Source organism: Anomaloglossus baeobatrachus, chromosome 6 (assembly GCF_048569485.1).
Source record: "Anomaloglossus baeobatrachus isolate aAnoBae1 chromosome 6, aAnoBae1.hap1, whole genome shotgun sequence".
NCBI classification, from domain to species: Eukaryota; Metazoa; Chordata; class Amphibia; order Anura; family Aromobatidae; genus Anomaloglossus; species Anomaloglossus baeobatrachus.
In genome coordinates this window covers 303752709-303772470 of record NC_134358.1, presented here as the reverse complement: position 1 = coordinate 303772470, position 19762 = coordinate 303752709, and the positions used below count along the sequence as shown (strand labels likewise).

At 46.9% G+C, this 19762-nt stretch overlaps 1 protein-coding gene across 1 annotated transcript in view; it reads left to right on the top strand.

Annotated features, from left to right (window-relative positions):
• LOC142243229 (uncharacterized) overlaps positions 1 to 19762 on the top strand; it is a 117256-nt gene that overhangs the window by 72470 nt on the left and 25024 nt on the right. The window contains exons 9-10 of the mRNA XM_075314905.1: positions 11295 to 11336; positions 11455 to 11562. Coding sequence (XP_075171020.1) covers positions 11295 to 11336; positions 11455 to 11562 — 150 coding nt within the window. The remainder of the gene's footprint in view (positions 1 to 11294; positions 11337 to 11454; positions 11563 to 19762) is intronic.

Genomic DNA, 19762 nt, shown 5'->3' with positions numbered 1-19762 from the left:
TGTACAACATTACAAAATAGACTAAATGAATATAGATTCAATATAAATAACCAAATCAGGAAACAGTCTGTCAAGACGTTCTACAGTTAAACATAGTGTCATCTTGATTGGACTCTATAATCCCCTAATAGCCCTCTTCCAACTAGTCATTTTTTGGGGAAGGACTAAAGTAAAAAGAAACCTACTTGACACATAGTCTAAAAGCATTTCATCCAATTGGTCTATATGAGGTCTCTGAGATCCTCTACAAATCTGATAAAATATATACATTTATCATTTTAAGTTAATTCTACAAAAGTTTACAATAGACTAGCAATGATTTGCTTATGCCCCTATTTATGTACAATGGAATAATATGACAAGTAAAATATATTATGCGCATGTTTACGCCTCCATAATACCAGTAGACTTGCATAAAGATTTGTTGTAGACAACTTGTCAATCATGTCTACATCATGGGTAAACAAACCCTTCCTAATTAAACCTTTCTCAACATCCACCGTTCATATACGGCGCAAGTTGGAAGCAGGTGTACGATGTGGGCATAGCAAGTATATGATGAGGGTTTAGCAGTCTGTCGTTATGGGGACATTTCATGCTATGCTCCCATCGGCAACCATGTAACGTGATCACGGGGGCCAATTGGTTGCTATGACACATGGGGAACTGTTGAAGAAACTTAGCCTGTGTATAGGCTGTGAAGTCTAACAAATTAAAGAAAGTTTTTAAAAATGTGAAAAAAATTAAGAACATGAAAATCAGTCACTCCCCTATTTTACCAATAGAAATAGATATTAACCCCTTCACGACCATGGACGGATCTTTCCGTCATGGATCGTGTCCCGGTAAGCCCCGCCCCCTGCCGCGGGCAGGCGGCGTGGATCGGCACACATATCAGCTGTTTTCAACAGCTGACATGTGTGCCTACATGTTCCGAGTGGAATCACATTCCACCCGGAACATTAACTCCTTAGATCTCGCTGCCAAAGTCTGGCAGCGAGATCTATATGCGCGCGGCCATGTTTTTTACTTACCGCCGCCCCCTCCGGACGTCACGTGAGTGATCACGTGACGTTCGGTGGTTGCCATCGTAGCACAGGGTCATGTGATGACGCCTGATGCTATGAAGTTTTACTTTCATTCTTCCTCGGCACGGAGCAGAGGAAAAAAGAAAAGGGACTATTTCTGCTGTTTACAGCGGTATAGCTGTGATCATCAGATAGCGATCAGCAATCGGATTGCTGATCGCTATAGCCCCCTAGGGGGACTAGTAAAATAAAATTAAAAAAAGTAAAAAAAAGTTTTAAAAAATTAAAAAAAAAAAAAAACCTAAAAGTTCAAATCACCCCCCTTTCCCCCCATTGAAAATTAAAGGGTTAAAAAATAAATATACACATATTTGGTATCGCCGCGTTCAGAAATGCCCGATCTATCAAAATATAAAATCAATTAATCTGATTGGTAAACGGCGTAGTGGCAAAAAAATCCAAACGCCAAAATTACGTTTTTTGGTCGCCGCAAGTTTTACGCAAAATGCAATAACAGGCGATCAAAACGTAGCATCTGCGCAAAAATGCTACCATTAGAAACATCAGCTCGAGACGCAAAAAATAAGCAGTCACTGAGCCATAGATCCCAAAAAATAAGAACGCTACGTGTTTCGGAAAATGGCGCAAAACGTGCGCCATTTTTATTGGACAAACTTGTGAATTTGTTTTAACCCCTTAGATACAAGTAAATCTATACATGTTTGGTGTCTACAAACTCGCACCGACCTCAGGCATCATACCCACACATCAGTTTTACCATATAGTGAACACCGTGAATAAAACATCCCAAAAACTAATGTGCCATCACACTTTTTTTGCAATTTTTCCACACTTGGAATTTTTTTGCTGCTTTCCAGTACACCATATGGTAAAACTTATGATTTCATTTAAAAGTACAACTTGTCCCGCAAAAAACAAGCCCTCATATGGCAAGATTGACGGAAAAATAAAAAAGTTACGGCTCTCGGAAGAAGGGGAGCAAAAAACAAAAACGGAAAGTGCCCCGGGGCTGAAGGGGTTAAAAAATATACACACATTTAGTATTGCCGCCTCCATAAAAGTCCGATCAATGAAAATATAAAATTAACTAACCCAATTGTTAATCCATGTAAACAGAAAAAATTTAAAATGTTAAAATTGTGTTTTGTTTTTTTGGTTGCCGCAACACTTCAACAATAAAAATGTAGTAAAAAGCAATAAAAATATTGTATCTGTCCCAAAATAGTATTAATAAAAATGTAAGCTTGCCTTACAAAATTATTCACCCTCACACTCCACTGAAAAATGAAAATGTTCAGAGTCTCGAAAAATTGCAGCACAATCGAAATTTTTTTTTTTTACAATTTTCCGATTTTTAATTTTTTGAGCACCAAAATAATAATAAAAAAGTGGCCAAGTTTGATATTCCAGTAATCCATACTGATGTCGGCAAACATTTCTCTAAAAACAATTACAGAATTGCATTTTTTTTTTTTGTTTTTGTGTTTTTTTTTGCGATATCCGCACACTTGGATTTTTTTTCTCCACTTTAGAGTACAGGTAAAATGAATGGTGTCATTCAAAAGTACAAATGATCCTGCAAAACAAAAAAACAAGCCATCATAATGCTGTGCACAGAAAAATAAAATTAAAATGTATGGCTCTAAGAAAAAAGGTGAAGGAAAAAAAGCGCAAAAGTGGAAATTTGCCAGATTGGGAATGGTTAAAATAAGTTTACAGTACTACCAATAATTATCTAATGTTTTTTTATTATTCATCCTTTCAAACTTATCTTATACACATGGCAGTAATTTGTAAAAATTGGTGGGTTTTTTTGTTGTTTGTTTTTTTAAACTATTTGTGATGAAATAGCAGGCTGATGGCGCCATTATAGATTTGACTTGTACAACTCCGATTTCTGTAACTCACCTTTTGAATTCTCCAGTCGTAGGAGCTGAAACACATTATGATTTCTTTTTAAGCATAAATAATCTACATCATTGTATTTATCCTTTTTTATGGACATGGTGGAATGATTGTATCACACTACTTGAAACTATATCTATGGGTCCTGTGATCACAGCCTGGACAGAGCCCAGTAAATATCAAGGAGGGACATCAGACAGCTTGTCATATGAGATGCATCCTTTCCCATCTTGTTGAACTACGATATACTCCATACTACAAGCAAACTGTAGTATGTCATTTAGTATTAAATCCACTTTGGACTCCTCCACGGCGGTAACATTCGCACCGAGTCACGCAGATTAGGTTGCAGAATTGCTGTGTGGATTTCACTCTTTGCGATGTGGTGTGTGAAATCCACAGTGAAATTCAGTTTAAAAAATTGACACGTGAAGGTCCGTTTTCGTGGTGCATTTTCTCTACAACATAGAATTTATATTTCGAAAATAAAATAAATACCTTTTTTTATAAACATGACCAATTGAGAGGTAAGAAAGGGACATCTATACATTTGTCAAGTTACAGTGCCTTGCGAAAGTATTCAGCCCCCTTGATTTTTTTCAAACTTTTCCCACATTTCAGTTTTCAAACATAAACATAACAGTTTAAATGTTATGGTGAAGAATCAACAACAAGTGGACACAATTGTGAAGTTGAACGAAATGTATTGCTTATTTTAAACTTTTATAAACAATAATAAACTGAAAAGTGGGGCGTGCAATCTTATTCGGCCCCTTTCAGTTAATACTTTGTAGTGCCACCTTTTGCTGTGATTTACAGCTGCAAGTCACTTGGGGTATGTCTCTATCAGTTTTGCACATAGACTGAAATTCTTGCCCATTCTTCCTTTGCAAATAGCTCAAGCTGAGTGAGGTTGGATGGAGAGCGTTTGTGAACAGCAGTTTTTAGCTCTTTCCACAGATTCTCGATTGGATTCATGTCTGGACTTTTACTTGGCCATTCTAAAGGCCCAGTCACACTAAACAACTTACCAGCGATCCCAACAACGATACAACCTGATAGGGATCGCTGGTAAGTTGCTAGGAGGTCGCTGGTGAGATGTCACACTAAGCGACGCTCCAGCGATCCCACCAACAACCTGACCTGGCAGGGATCGCTGGAGCGTCGCTACACTGGTTGCTGGTGAGCTGTCACACAGGCAGATCTCACCAGCAACCAGTGACTAGCCCCCAGCGCCGTGTGGAAGCGATGCTGCGCTTGGTAACTAAGGTAAATATCGGGTAACCAACCCATTTACCTTGGTTACCAGCGCACACCGCTTAGCGCTGGCTCCCTGCACACCTAGCCACAGTACACTTCGGGTTAATTACCCGATGTGTACTTGTCGCAGGCGGAGGAGGGGACGCTATGCACACCAGTGACTATGTAAGGGGAATACATGAAATAGCAGAAACTGCTGTGTGAATACTGACTTGAAAAATCCAATAGCTATATGTAAGAGTGAAAATGTGAAAAATGGAATCTGCATTACTGCCATGAACATATGAATCAAGAGAAATTTAGCTACTGAATTGATCAATGCAATAGAGCCCCAACACTACGCCAAAGTATTTCTCTACGTTGGGGTCCCTAGCTTGTGTGTGTCCTCTCATGCAGTTAAAAAACTTACCGTGTATGGGAAGCTAAGACCCATACACGGTAAGTTTTTACAGCAGACGGCTGCGGTGTTGTTTCTCCCGGCAGGTTGATGGTGACTGCCTTTCCCTGCACCTATATACAGTAGATGGTTCCAATGGGTTCCCACCGGTAACCCGCTCCCCAGCTTGGATATGGGCTGGAGGAGCCCCTTTTGCTTGCAGGCTCTGGCCCTGGGAAACAGTTGCCTTGGCGGTGGCGGTGTCTCCCTCTCTTGGTTGGACTGTTGCCTTCTGTCGGGACTTGGCTGTTGGGAAACCCAGGAGGTTCCCTTCACTAACGAATTCGGCAAATTCACGGCGACTCCTAGCCTTGCCGGGGTCCGTAAGCCCTTGCCAGATGGTGCTGGCTTCTCTTTGCGTACCGGTCCGGTACTGCCGGCCCACCGCCCGTCCACAATCCTTACGGTAGATTCCGATAGGCCACTCCTGCAGACGGTCACCACCGTCTGCCAACCTTGCTGATCCGCCCGGGCCACACACCCGGACGCTGTCAGTTAGTTGCTCCACTACCACTTTCCTTCCTCTCACTTTCACCTCCAAAACTAAACTGTCTTCTTTTCCCGCCTCCAGGACTGTGAACTCCTCGGTGGGCGGGACCAACCGCCTGGCCCACCCCCCTGGTGTGAACATCAGCCCCTGGAGGAAGGCAACAAGGGTTTTGTGTCTGACTTCGGTGTGCCTGCTGGGAGTGTGGGGTGTGTAGGTGTTGTTCTCTGTGGCCCCTGGCTTGTCCTGGGCGCCACATACTCGGCTACGTGTGCAGGCAGCAGGAGCCGGCTTCTGCGGACGCTGGTAACCACGGTAAACCTCAGGTAACCAAGAATCCCTTCCCTTGGTTACCCGATATTTACCTTCGTTACCAGCGTCTGCCGCTCTCACACTGTCAGTGCCGGGTAATTAACACATCGGGTTAATTACCCGATGTGTACTGTGGCTACGTGTGCAGCGAGCAGGGAGCCGGCACTGACAGCTGAGAGCGGCGGACGCTGGTAACGAAGGTAAATATCGGGTAACCAAGGTAAGGGTTTCTTGGTTACCCGATATTTACATTGGTTACCAGCGTCCGCAGAAGCCGGCTCCTGCTGCCTGCACATTTAGTTGTTGCTCTGTCGCTGTCACACACAGCGATGTGTGCTTCACAGCGGGAGAGCAACAACTAAAAAATGGCCCAGGACATTCAGCAACAACCAACGACCTCACAGCAGGGGCCAGGTTGTTGCTGAATGTCACACAAAGCAACATTATTTGTGATCCATTCCATTGTAGATTTTGCTTTGTGTTTGGGATCATTGTCTTGTTGGAAGACAAATCTCTGTCCCAGTTTCAGGTATTTTGCAGACTCCAACAGGTTTTCTTCAAGAATGGTTCTGTATTTGGCTCCATCCATCTTCCCATCAATTTTAACCATCTTCCCTGTCCCTGCTGAAGAAGAGCAGGTCCAAACCATGATGATGCCACCACCATGTTTGACAGTGGGGATGGTGTGTTCAGGGTGATGACCTGTGTTGCTTTTACACCAAACATATCGTTTGGCATTGTGCCCAAATAGTTCGATTTTGGTTTCTTCTGACCAAAGCACCTTCTTCCACATGTTTGGTGTGTCTCCCAGGAGGCTTGTGGCAAATTTTAAATGACACTTTTTATGGATATCTTTGAAAAATGGCTTTCTTCTTGCCACTCTTCCATAAAGGCCAGATTTGTGCAGTGTACGACTGATTGTTGTCCTATGGACAGACTCTCCCACCTCAGCTGTAGATCTTTGCAGTTCATCCAGAGTGATCATGGGCCTCTTGGCTGCATCTCTGATCAGTCTTCTCCTTGTTTGAGATGAAAGTTTGGATGAACGGCCGGGTCTTGGTAGATTTGCAGTGGTATGATACTCCTTCCATTTCAATATGATCAGTTGCACAGTGCTCCTTGGGATGTTTAAAGTTTTGGAAATCTTTTTGTAACCAAATGCGGCTTTACACTTCTCCACAACAGTATCACGGACCTGCCTGTTGTGTTCCTTGGTCTTTATGATGCTATCTGCGCTTTAAACAGAACACTGAGACTATCACAGAGCAGGTGCATTGATATGGATACTTGATTACACACAGTTGGATTATATTAATCATTATCAGTCATTTTGGACAAAATTGGCTCATTCAGAGATCCTCAATGAACATCTGGAGTGAGTTTAGTGCACTGAAAGTAAAGGGGCCGAATAATATTACACGCTCCAATTTTCAGTTATTTATTTTTTTAAAAAAGTTTAAAATATGCAATAAATTTCGTTCAACTTCACAATTGTGTCCCACTTGTTGTTGATTCTTCACCAAAAGGTTGACAAAATCAAGGGGGCCGAATACTTTTGCAAGGCACTGTACATAACAACAAGGAAAAGAGGCGATCAAACATCCAATGCAATTAAAAATATGTATTTATTAATTAGCAAGTGCAAGGTATGGAGACAAGCATACACAGAGGGGCATACAACCGGTAGTGTCCACCAATACACAATAATAATGATAATAATGGAGAGTGTCTGGAGACACCAATCAGACAATAGTTTCAATCACCATATTGATTCTCCTACCATAAGGTATGATCCACATATCACTGTCTGAAAGGAATCCACAGAGGCCCTCCACCATCAAGGCGGCCGATCAGATCATAATGCCAGTGGCACAATATATGCAGCTCACCATAGAACACCTCACCACACTCACCGGAGCCACCCCACCCCGATGCAGGCATCCGCCGTAACTGACGTCCGTCAGGTGGGGAGGCTCAATATGGTGATTGAAACTATTGTCTGATTGGTGTCTCCAGACACTCTCCATTATTAGCATTATTATTGTGTATTGGTGGACACCACCGGTTGTATGCCCCTCTGTGTATGCTTGTCTCCATACCTTGCACTTGCTAATTAATAAATACATATTTTTAATTGCATTGGATGTTTGATCGCCTCTTTTCCTTGTTGTGTTGCACGTTGTGCGATTTATCCACGGTCCTTATGTACCACACACCAATTATATTATGATAATGTGCAAATAGGTTATACTATGATGGTGGAGTGGGTGTTAAAAAGTACAATCAAGGCACTGTACATATTCGCTTTTATCCATTGTAGTTAGTGATGAGGGGACCTAGACTGTAAAAGTCCGGATCCGCACGGTTTTAAAGATACCTGGGTGCCAGACACGGGCCCGGGATTCCAGGTGTTTGATCCGGGTCCGGCACTCGAGAAATTTAAAGAAAAATAAAGGAAATATGAATGAAGCGAGCGCTTCATACTTACTGAGGCTTCGTTGCGGCCGTGCACTGCTCTCGCGGCCTCTCCACTTCCTGGGCCGCTCATCATTGCTCATCCATATGCACAGCTTTCCCCACCCACCAGACGTCCTTGCATCTATGATTGGTTGCAGTCAGACATGCTCCCAGCCTGTGTGATAACGTCTGCCTGCAATCAATCAAAGCAGGCACTGTCTGCTGGTCATTATCATGGTATAAAAATAAATAAAAATTGGCATAGGGTCCCCCCATATTATGATACCCAGCACAGATGGAGCATAAGGCTACATGGTGCAGCGCCTAGCCATGCGCTTATCTTGTGTATCAAAATAAGAGGAACCGCATGTGGGTTTTGTTTTTTTTAACTATTTAAATTTTTTGAAAAAATGGCGTGCGGTTCCCCCCAATATTGATACCAAGCCATGATAAAGCCCGACACCTGGGGCCTGGTATTCTCCGACTGGGGAGGCCTATGGTTATAAGGCCCACCAGCCTAAAAATTTCAACCTGCTGCCAAGATTATTGCATTCATTAGATGCAACAAGCTCGGCGTTTTACCCGGCTCTTCACGATTGCCCTGATGCGGTGGCAATCTGGGTAATGATGGGTTAATAACAGAGCACATCTGTCATCAAGCCCAAAATTAGTGATGAGAAGGAATCTATGGGACCCCACCCCCCATCCCCCCATCACTAATCCTACTAATCCTATAAGTAAAAAGAGATACACAAACACCGAGAAAAATCCTTTATTTAGAATAAAATACAAAAAACACCCTCTTTCACCACTTTATTAACTTCAAGAAACACCCCTGAAGGTCTGACGTAATCCACACGACGGTCCTGGCTCTGAAAAATCCAAGCCTGGAGAGACCAAAAACATGTCTGATCTCTCCAGGCTCCGGGAAACACTGACAAGAAGGACCCGGCTGGCAGCAGTGACGTCACTCATTTCACCGGAGGTCATACCCGGCTTCCTGTGTAATCATCTCTGGTGCCCTGAAGCACTCGTACGGGGCCGTGCCCGTGCCCCTCACCCCAACACTGACAGTGATACGGTCACTGTTAAAGTGCTGCACATCTATTCATGAACCAGGAGGCTGAGGATGAGAAGATCTCTGCACCTGCTCACAGAGGAGTGCTGCACGTCTCATGAACCAGGAGGCTCAGGATGAACAGATCTCCTCTTGAGTCTCCCGGTTCATGAATAGATGTGTAGCACTCCTCTCTGAGCAGGTGCAGACATATGCTCATCCTGAGCCTCCTGGTTCATAAGCCAAGAGTCTCAGGATGAGCAGATCTCTGTGCCTGCAATGGTTCCTCCTGTCCACTATAATCATGCAAGGGGGGAGTAAGATGATTATATTGTGCTATAAAATTTTCGATTATTACATTAAAATTTACACTGGTAGTAATAGAAAAATGTTATTTTCCCATGTTTGTTTCTTTTTCCAAGTATAAAACTAAAACATAAATTGGGAGACCATGCCTTTGCTTTTCAGCCACAGTCCAGCTGTACCTGTGCCACCAAAAAAGGAAAAAAATTATTTTACTAAAGGTTATGATATGGAAACCTATATTCTTAGCTAAAGTATCACTGGTCTTTACAGGTGATATGAATAAAAGGAAAATGTAGTTAGAATTAAAGAAATAGAAGCAACATAAAGGGTGTATATAAAAGCCCAATCACTATGTGAGAGGGATCTGCCCTGTTGCAGAAGGTTACATAAGAATTCTGTCTCATAGCCTTGGAGTTTCTACGCTTGCCTGGACCGAATAATTAAGCATTTAGAATTATTAATTTTCAGGGATCATTCTGGGGTAGACTTCCAGTCACCTGGTTTCCGTGAGTACATTTTATTTATGGAATGTGTTACACAAGATTCTAACAGTATGGGCAAGCTTAGCCTTGGTTTCTTCTATAGAACCACATGATTTTATAAAGCTGGTGTATAGCTGGCATATACCATGTAATATAACATATTGGTAAAGTATCGATTATAATAGCTGTATTGATTTATTTTTTTATCAGTTAAAACAAAAGATGAATCTCCATTCAGTGTGTGATTCTAAAAAATGACATTTAGATTTAGACAAGTTCATGCAAATCAATTCACTCATCCCAGTCCATCGGTTACAACAGTGGTCTGCGGCAGCAGTATAGGATCGGGAAAATTGCCTTTTACCTGGTGTCTCCCCTTTTGATTAGCCAGCCTGGTGCGACGTCACATACATTGTGCCACAACAAAGGAAGAACTGGGGATGATGGCAGGTAAGAGGCTGTTCTCCCATGACCTGGCCACAGACCACTGGGGTGGGACGTGCAAGTAAATTTGCACTAACTCTACTCTGGCCTTTTAGGTTTTTTTGCGTTATGGTAACAGACAATATGCCTAAGCAGTTGTACTCTATTGTGAATGGCAACTCCAAAATTTGCTTAAAGGGAACCTGCCTCCAGTTTTTCGGCCTATAAGCTGCGGCCACCACCACCGGGCTCTTATATACAGCATTCTAACATGCTATATAAAAGAGCCCAGGTCGCTGTGTAGAACAATAAAAACTTTTTATAATACTCACCTAACGGTCGCGCTGCGGTGGATTCTAGTCAGATGGGCGTCTCTATTGTCCGATGCCGGCGCTTCCTCTGATGATGTGATGTCCAGCTTTGGGGTATCAGTGTATACTATACTTTACAGTTTTGACCCCATTGCAAAGAAATTGAGTATGCTTTCCAATAGGGCAATTGCAATGTAATGACTGCCCTGTCCAAATATGGAGATCAAAGGAGCACTTATTAAATACTCATTCTGAAAAATTAATTATTTCTTTAATTTCAAAGGCTGAATGGAGAAGAAAGCTACTGTATTAAAGAAGAAAAGATATTCTTGTATATGTCTCACGTGCTATTACCAATTTCCACACTTCATTCTTCATGACGGCCTGTGTTTTGCATAACCTATTTTATTCTTTATTCACACTTGTGGTTTTCTCTGCACTGCTTTTAATAAAAATGTTCAACCTTTACGTTTAATTCAAAAGTGTGTTTATTTGAACAGCAAATAGCCCTGCTTTACTTTAGGTAACCATCTTTTAGATGGGTTTTTCAGTTGTTGGGGGTCATTTTGCGCTGAATAGTGTAGTCTGCTACGCTATTTTACACAACGAAATATGAAATCCAAAAGCCTGACAGTTCCCAGTAAAGTCAATGGTGTCCAATCTGTTAGGCTATGTCTTCTGAAACAAGCCATAAGCATCATGAGCCTTGACTCTAGTGGAAACACAGCCGGACTGCTTTTATCTTCGTCATAAAGTCACTTTCTGGAATGTAACGTAACTAATAGTTATGGATCTTGTTTTCTTAACAGTTTCAAGTTCTAGATAAAAGACAACTGGCCTTAAATTATTCGGTAAGTTAATCCTTTTATTTGGTCAGTCTTAGTAAATTGTATATTTTATACATTTACTTTATTATCCTTTTAGTTATATAAGATTGTAATACAAGTCAACACCATTAATGTTTTGTAGGAAAACTTCAAGATCTCATCCCTGGCAGAAGCATCCGTAGTACTGAACTTAACACAGCATCTGAGCAACCAACTGGAGCAGTATTTCTTTAAATACAAAGGACTAAATGTAAGTATTCCAAAAGTGTTTATGTTATCTTATAGCTTTATGTGAGATATCTAACGGAAGTACATATTGGGGCAGCACTTGTACACCATATAATTTCCCACCTTATAGATGTTCTATAGAGACTTACTTACAGGACCTCTGCCACTTGGTAGAAGTTCATTAAACCCTATCCCCGTGGGCTATTTTGCGGGGGGTGGGTTCATTTTTCCATCTATGTGCCGCCTCGGTGTTAGTCAGGCTGCTCGGATCCGGGATCGTCGTGGCTCGAAGGGTCCGGACCCGGCTTGGCAGACACTCTGATCCGTGAAAGGGGTATATTTACAGGGGAAACGTTTGTGACGCCACCTGCGGGTTGCGGTAATAGGAGTACCACCGCTGCTGAAGAGAGGACCGGGGCAGATGGTGAGAAGCAGCAAAGTGTCAGTCCCTCCACAGGTAGGGAAGGCCCCGGGCTCAGAGGGATGGTAGCTTTGGGAGGACAGGGTGCAGGGATCAGGGTACTCACTGTGGTTAGTCGTGGTGCTGGATGAAGTTTAGAAAGGAGACACGCTGTAGGTAAACCAAAGTCTCTGAGTACAGCTACCGCTGCCGGGAGCCCGTCCAAGTACCCGGTCCCACCGGTGTCACTTAGTGATTCGGAGCCTGCCTCCGTGCACAATTTGTTGTCCGTTGATGGTCCCTGTGGGTTGAAGCTGTTGGGGGCCCTGCTCACTGTGTAGTGTAGCCGTGCTCTTAAGGGCTGGCACTTGGGACTTCAGTAGTTTGCTATGTCTGGAAAAACCCTGTCCCCCTCGTTGTGCTGATGCCCTCAATCTCTGAGCGTTTAGGGAAGTCCTTGAAGATCCTCTCCCTTTCAAGTGAATTGTCAGGACATTGAATCGGCTCCTGACCTAGGGTCCTGTACACCGTTGTGCTCATTACCGGTCAGCTCTGTTTGGCCCTTCTGGTGCCGACAGTCCTTCCAAGACTACATCCGTCACACCCCTGTCCAACGTCCCTGCAACCGGTCACCGACTCCTCTGGACCCGGATCACTGCTTGCGACCCAATCAGTTCTCCTTAGCTCTCCAGGAGCTCACTCTCCCAGCTCCTCACTCTCTGGAGCCTACTTCTCCATTCTCTGTCTCCCTCTTACAGTCTGCCCAGTTCCCAAGTGGCTGGCCCATTTTCCAGCTAGTCCAAACCCCCCCCCCCCGGTGTGTCTGGCAGTGACTGCTGTGAGGTGATTGGTTTTGTGTTGCAGATGGGAGTGACACCGGTTTCTTGGGCACCTGGAACCATGGGGGGTAGGCCGTGCACCCTGGGTAATGATGCAGTTCCCTGTGGCACCCTGATATATTCAGGGGCGCCACATCTGCATAGGTGTATGAGGACTTGTTTTTTGGTGGAACGAGTTATACTTTGAATTACACAATTAATTTTATCATGTGATGTGATGGAAAGCGGGGAAAAATTGCAAATATGTTGTAATTACAAAAAAAAGCCCAATTCCTCAAAATTTTTTGTATCATTATTTACCAAACACGCATAGTTTTTTTTAAGTGGTTATAAAAAAGAAATAAAAAGCTTCTCGCCATTTTCCGAGATGTTTTGATTTTCGATGTTTGTCAATGGGGCTATGTGAGCGCTTGTACTTTTTGTGCTAGGCCAATGTTTTTAATGATACTATTTTGGGGTGGTTACGAGGTTTTCATTGCATTTTTGCAGCAGGCAACATATTTCTTGTGTTTAGATTTTTTTTCATATTACCCTATCTACTGATCGGGTTAATTAATTATGTAATTTGATCAGACATTTACAGACGTAACGATAACATTTTATATAACGTATTCTATTGTGCTTCTATATTTTTAATAGGGGTAAAAGGGGGTGATTTCAATTTGTTGTATACCGTATTTTCTTCATCGTTCCTATGGGAGACCCAGACCATGGGTGTATAGCTTCTGCCTCCGGAGGACACACAAAGTACTACACTAAAAAGTGTAGCCCCTCCCTCCGAGCATATACACCCCCTGGTTAACCAAATATAGCCAGTTCAATGCTTTGTGTTCAGGAGGCACACATCCACACATGCATTCTCATCTGATTTTGATTTTTGGAAAGAGTTTGAAGAAAAGCGGGTCCAAGCCTGGACTCCCGGCACGTCCCTTCTCACCCCACTGTGTCGGCGGTGTTGTTAAGGTTGATTTCAGGGCTGGAGCCTTACATGCCGCGCTCCTTCACCATCCCTCCGGGGCTCTGGCTTGAAGTGGGAGCCAGCACGGTTCTCCCTGCCTTGCAGGAGACCGGTCTCCATCCGCAGCCCTTTCAGGATCCTGCCGGACGGAGCACTCATCCCTCAGGGACCTGGCCCTGCGTCTCACAAGCTAAGTATCTGAGACGTTATTATCGGGGGGTCCCTTGTACTTTATTGTTGGGGAGAGTGTGCTGTGTATCTATTGTGACATTTCCGGCCGGTTCTCTGGTTTTTACCTGAGAACCGCGCCGATGGTGCCTGCTCGCCGGCCGCATCGTTAAATTTAGGCCCCGGCTTCGCCTGAGGCCTAGTTTCATTTTCACTGCCCCTGCATGCCAATCATGCAGAGGGACAGTGCGGCTCCGCCCAGCGACTGTTCAGCACTGGGGAGGGACACTCCTCTCTGAGGAAATATTCCCTCCCCTATATATCTCCTTGGCCCTCCGATCCTGCTCTTAGAGTTGGCCCCGCCCCCTCTCCTCGCTCCGGCGCCACTTTATCAGCGTTCTCATGCATGTCTGCATAACCACATTGTGACAGCGATCGGCGCTGGCCATCTCTCTGGGGGTCCGGGCTGTGGGATCTGGAGGGCACAGAGATGTCTCTATGTCAAACGGTCTGGCAAGCCACAACCTCCGGTTGTGGACCTGCTTATATACACTGTTTATATACTCTGCTGGGGGTCATTCTGGCCAGAGCCCCCACTTCAGCAGCATGTCTCACATCAGAGCAAGGCTGCAAGGCTGTACTTAATATGCACTGCTGTAGGCTCGTACTGCCTGTACCGAGCACATAACCACATTGTGATGCCTGCTCTAACATAGTGGTGCCTCAGCCTGGAGGCTCATCCCCAGTGGTCCCTCCGGCTCCGGTGGCTGAACCCCCGGCTTGGGTAGAATCCCTCTCTCCAGGGGACAGCTGTCCCGGACACTGCTGAGCATGCATCAGCCCCCTTCTCAGGGCGCTTCTGCTGCTACGGCTCGCTCAGCAAAGCTCACAGAGGATTCTTCATCTGGTCTCAGACCCCGTCCTCCTAAAATGGAGACGCAGGGTCCCCTTTCCTTCCTCGTCCCGCGGCTCTGGTTCATGAGCTGACTCGCAGGACAAGGAGGATGCCTTTACTGGGGGCTCGGACGCTTCTCCATGTACCCCATTGATCTGTCCGAAAGTGACGCAGATGCTAATGATTTGATTGCGTCCATTATATTTGTACTGGACCTCAATCCGCCTGTATCAGGGGAGCACCCCTCTCTGGCAGAAAAGCATCAGTATTCCTTGCCTAAGAGAACAAGGAGTGTGTTCCTTATCCACTCCAGTTTTTCAGGCCACTGTGACGAAGCCCAGAGCCTGTCCTGACAGACGCTTCCCAAAGCGTGGTTCTGATGACCGTTTTCTGTTTCCACCAGAGGTGGTCAAGGAGTGGGCTCATTCACCAAGGGTAGTCCCTCCGGTGTCTAGACTCTCAGCCCGGAAAGTTGTATCAGTGGCTGATGGCAACTCCCTTAAGGATTCCACTGTCCGCCATCTGTATATGAGGCGGCAGGGGCCTCGTTCTCCCCATCTTTTGCAGCAGTGGGCTTCAGAGCCATCTCTGCTTCTCTAGAGGAGATGCATTCCCTCACCAGGGTCTCTATGCCCGAAATGGTTGCCTTAACTTCCAGGTTTTCAGCCTTTTCATCCTATGCCATGTCTGCCATGCTGGAGGCTCCGCACTGCGGTGGCTTCGGCCAATTCTCTCGCTATCCACAGGATCCTGTGGCTTCGAGAGTGGAAGGCAGACGCTTCTTCAAAGAAGTACCTTGCTGGGCTCCCATTTGCTGGGCCCAGGCTGTTCGGTGAACAACTGGATGAAATTATTCAGGAAGCTACTGGCGGGAAGAGTACTTCCATGCCACAAGCCAAAACCAGGAACCTGTACAGGGCAGGAACCAGTCGAGGTTTCGTTCCTCCAACTGGTCGTCCTCTAAGCCCTCGGCCTCGTCCACTAACTCAGCCAAGGACCAAAAACCCAACTGGCGCACGAAGCCGCGTCCTCAGAAGACCGCAGGAGCTGCTGCCACTGAGGCAGCCTCCTCTTGACTATCTGGCCGCGCCAGCAACGTCCTTGGTCGGTGGTAGGCTCTCCCGCTTGGCGACATGTGGTTTCAACACGTCTCCGATCAGTGGGTGCGGGATTTCATCTCCCACGGCTACAGGATAGAATTCTATCCAGCCCGCCAAACAGATTTTTTTCTGTCAACTCCCCCCTGCTCCAAGGCCGCCGCCTTCTCTCAGGCCGTGGCATCCTTGCAGGCTAACGGAGTAATTGTACCGGTTCCCGCCTGGGAACGGTTCAGAGGTTTCTACTCAAATCTCTACCTAGTCCCCTAAAGGGACGGTTCCTTCCGGCCCATCCTGGATCTCAGGCTTCTCAACAAGCATGTTCAGGTGCGGCTTTTTCGCATGGAGTCTCTCCGATCAGTCATTGCCTCAATGACCCAAGGAGATTCCTTGCATCCTCGACATCAGAGATGTCTATCTGCATGTGCCAATTGCAGTTTCGCACCAGTGTTGGCAACGTTTTGCAATCAGAGAGGAACATTTCCGATTCGTGGCTCTTCCCTTCGGGTTAGCCACGGCCCCTCGAGTATTCATCAGGGTCATGGCAGCAGTGGTTGCGGTTCTGCACCTCCAAGGGTTGGCATCCCTTTTCCTGGACTGCCTTCTAGTCAAGGCTTCATCCTGTGCAGACCGTCAGCGGAGTGCCTCGCTCTCTCTCGCCACTCTAGTCCAATTCGGGTGGCTTGTCATTCTGCCCAAGTCCACTCTGACTCCGACCCAGAAGCTCACGTACCTAGGGATGCAATTCGAGACTCTGCCGGCACTTGTGAAGCTGCCTTTAGTCGAACAGCAGTCCCTCCACTAGCGGTGCGCTCTTTGCTGAGGCCCCGCCGTCATTCCATCAGGCACCTAATGCAGGTGCTGGGTCAGATGGTGGCGTCAATGGAAGCGGTTCCCTTGCCCAGTTCCATCTGCGTCCTGCAGCTGGACATTCTCCGCTGTTGGGACAAGCGGACTTCCTTCTTGCACAGGTTAGTGGCTCTGTCGCCACATACCAGGGACTTCCTTCAGTGGTGGCTTCGGCCCCTCTCTCTTCAGGGACGCTCCTTCCTGGCCCCGTCCTGGGTGATCCGCACCACGGATGCCAGTCTATCCGGCTGGGGAGCGGTATATCTCTACCACAGAGCGCAGGGCACTTGGACTCCGTCCGAATCAGCCCTCTCGATCAATGTGCTGGAAATCAGAGCTGTGCTTCTAGCTCTCTTAGCCTTTCACCACCTGTTGGCGGGCAAGAACATTCGAGTCCAGTCAGACAACGCCATAGCGGTTGCCTACATTAACACCAGGGCGTGACACTCAGCCGCCTGGCACTGTTGGTATCCTACAGTGGACGGAGGATTCCAGGTCCACCACATCCGCAGTCCACAACCCAGGCGTGGAAAACTGGGAGGCAGATTGTCTCAGCCGTCAAACCGTGGACAGCGGCGAGTGGGCTCTGCATCCGGCAGTGTTTCGGTTAATCTGCCGCAAGTGGGGCACTCCGGAAGTGGATCTTCTCTCCCACGATCCTCAGGCCTTTGCAGCAGACGTGCTGGTTCAAGATTGGTCCCAGTTTCGTCTGTCTTACGCGTTTCCCCCTCTAGCTCTTGCCCAGAGACCTGCGCAAGTTCAGAATGGGGGGCCGTCGGGTCATTCTCATTGCCAGACTGGCCCAGGCGAGCTTGGTACCCTGACCTGCTCCATCTGTCCGTTGAGGTGCTGTGGCATCTCCCGGACCGTCCAGACCTTCTCTCACAAGGTCCGTCTTTCCGCCAGAATTCTGCGGCTCTCAGATTGACGACGTGGCTCTTGAGTCCTGGATCTTGACGACTTCTGGTATCCCTCCTGAGGTCATCTCCACTATGACTCGGGCTCGGAAGTCTTCCTCGGCCAAGATATATCACAGGACCTGGAAAATTTTCCTGTCCTGGTGTCGCCCTTCCGGCCATGCTTCTTGGCCTTTTTTCCTTGCCGACCCTCCGGTCCTTTCTACAGTCCGGTCTGCAGCTAGGACTATCCCTCAATTCCCTCAAGGGACAGGTCTCGGCTCTGCCAGTGTGTTTCCAGCGGCGTATCGCCTGGCTGGCTCAGGTGCGCTCCTTCATACAGGGCGCATCTCACATCATTCCGCCTTACCGGCGGCCTTTGGATCCCTGGGACCTTAATCTGGTCCTCACGGTTTCCAGAAACCCCCCTTTGAGCCTCTTAGGGAGGTTTCTTTTTCTCATCTTTCACAGAAAGTGGTCTTTCTAGTGGCCATAACTTCCCTTGGGAGAGTCTCTGATTTGGCTGCACTCTCCTCGGAGTCACCTCTTTTGGTTTTTCATCAAAACAAGGTTGTTCTCCGTCCGACTCCGGACTTCCTCCCTAAGGTGGTTTCTCCTTCCACCTTAACCAGGACATTTCCCTGCCTTCCTTTTGTCCGGCTCCAGTTCATCGCTTTGAAAAAGCGTTGCATATCCTGGATCTGGTGCGGGCGCTCCGGATCTATGTGTCTCGCACCGCTGTTCTTAGGCGGTGCACCTCTCTTTTTTGTGCTGACCACAGGTCGGCGTAAGGGCCTCTCGGCTCTAAGCCGACCCTAGCTCGTTGGATTATGTCGGCCATTTCCGATGCCTACCAGTGTACTCAAGTGCCTCCCCCGCCGGGGGATCAAGGCACACTCGACCAGAGCTGTCGGTGCCTCTTGGGTTTCAGGCACCAGGCTACGGCTCAGCAGGTCTGTCAGACTGCCACTTGGACTAGTCTGCATGCCTTTTCGAAGCACTAGAAGTGCATGCTCATGCTTCGGCAGATGCGAGCTTGGGCAGACGCACCCTTCTGGCGGCTGTCGCCCATTTGCGAAGTTAGGTTTCGCCTACTTCTCAGTTTTCTGTTTATTCCCACCCATGGACTGCTTTGAGACGTCCCATGGTCTGGGTCTCCCATAGGAACGATGAAGAAAAAGAGAATTTTGTTTACTTACCGTAAATTCTTTTTCTTATAGTTCCGTAATGGGAGACCCAGCACCCTCCCTGTTGCCTGTTGGCAGTTTCTTGTTCCGCGTGTTATCACCGGCTGTTGTTGTAGACAGAGGCTCCGGTTGTTCCGGTTCTTGCTCTATCTCTACTTGTGGGTGGCTACTCTCCTTCAGCTTTTGCACTAAACTGACTATATTTGGTTAACCAGGGGGTGTATATGCTCGGAGGGAGGGGCTACACTTTTTAGTGTAGTACTTTGTGTGTCCTCCGGAGGCAGAAGCTATACACCCATGGTCTGGGTCTCCCATTACGGAACTATAAGAAAAAGAATTTACGGTAAGTAAACAAAATTCTCTTTTTTCGCTTTATAAGACGCACCGGATTATAAGACGCACCCCAAATTTAGACATAAAAAAGGTAAAAAGAAAAATGGGGTCCGTCTTATACTCCGGTGTTCTCTTATCGAAGGGGGGCAGCAGTGGTTCTGAAGCGGGGTCACAGGAGGCACGGCGGGTCAGTGGCAGCGGGGTCCGTGGTTGCAGGTGCCGGCGACCGAGGTTGCAGGCGTGGTGGCAGGAGCCGTGGGGTCCGTGGTGGCGGCAGGAGCGGCGGCGGGTGAGCCGTGCAGCACGCCGGTGCAGTGAGTGTCCGCGGTCCTGGTTCAGTGGTGGCAGCGGCGGGGACTGCTCAGTGGTGGCTGCGGCGGCGACTGCTCAGTGGTGGAGTGGATGCGGTGTTTTCCCAGTGTGTCCGCGGTCCCGTTTCAAGTAATGGTGCCCGGAGCGACGCATGCGCAGATGGCGCTCTCATCCAAGGGCTCCACCGGCGCCATCATTTGAAAGTGGGACCGCGGACAACTGGTAACTTGCTGCACAACCGCCCGCCCCGCACGCACAGAGTGGCAGCCAGCAGGCTGCCCGCCCACC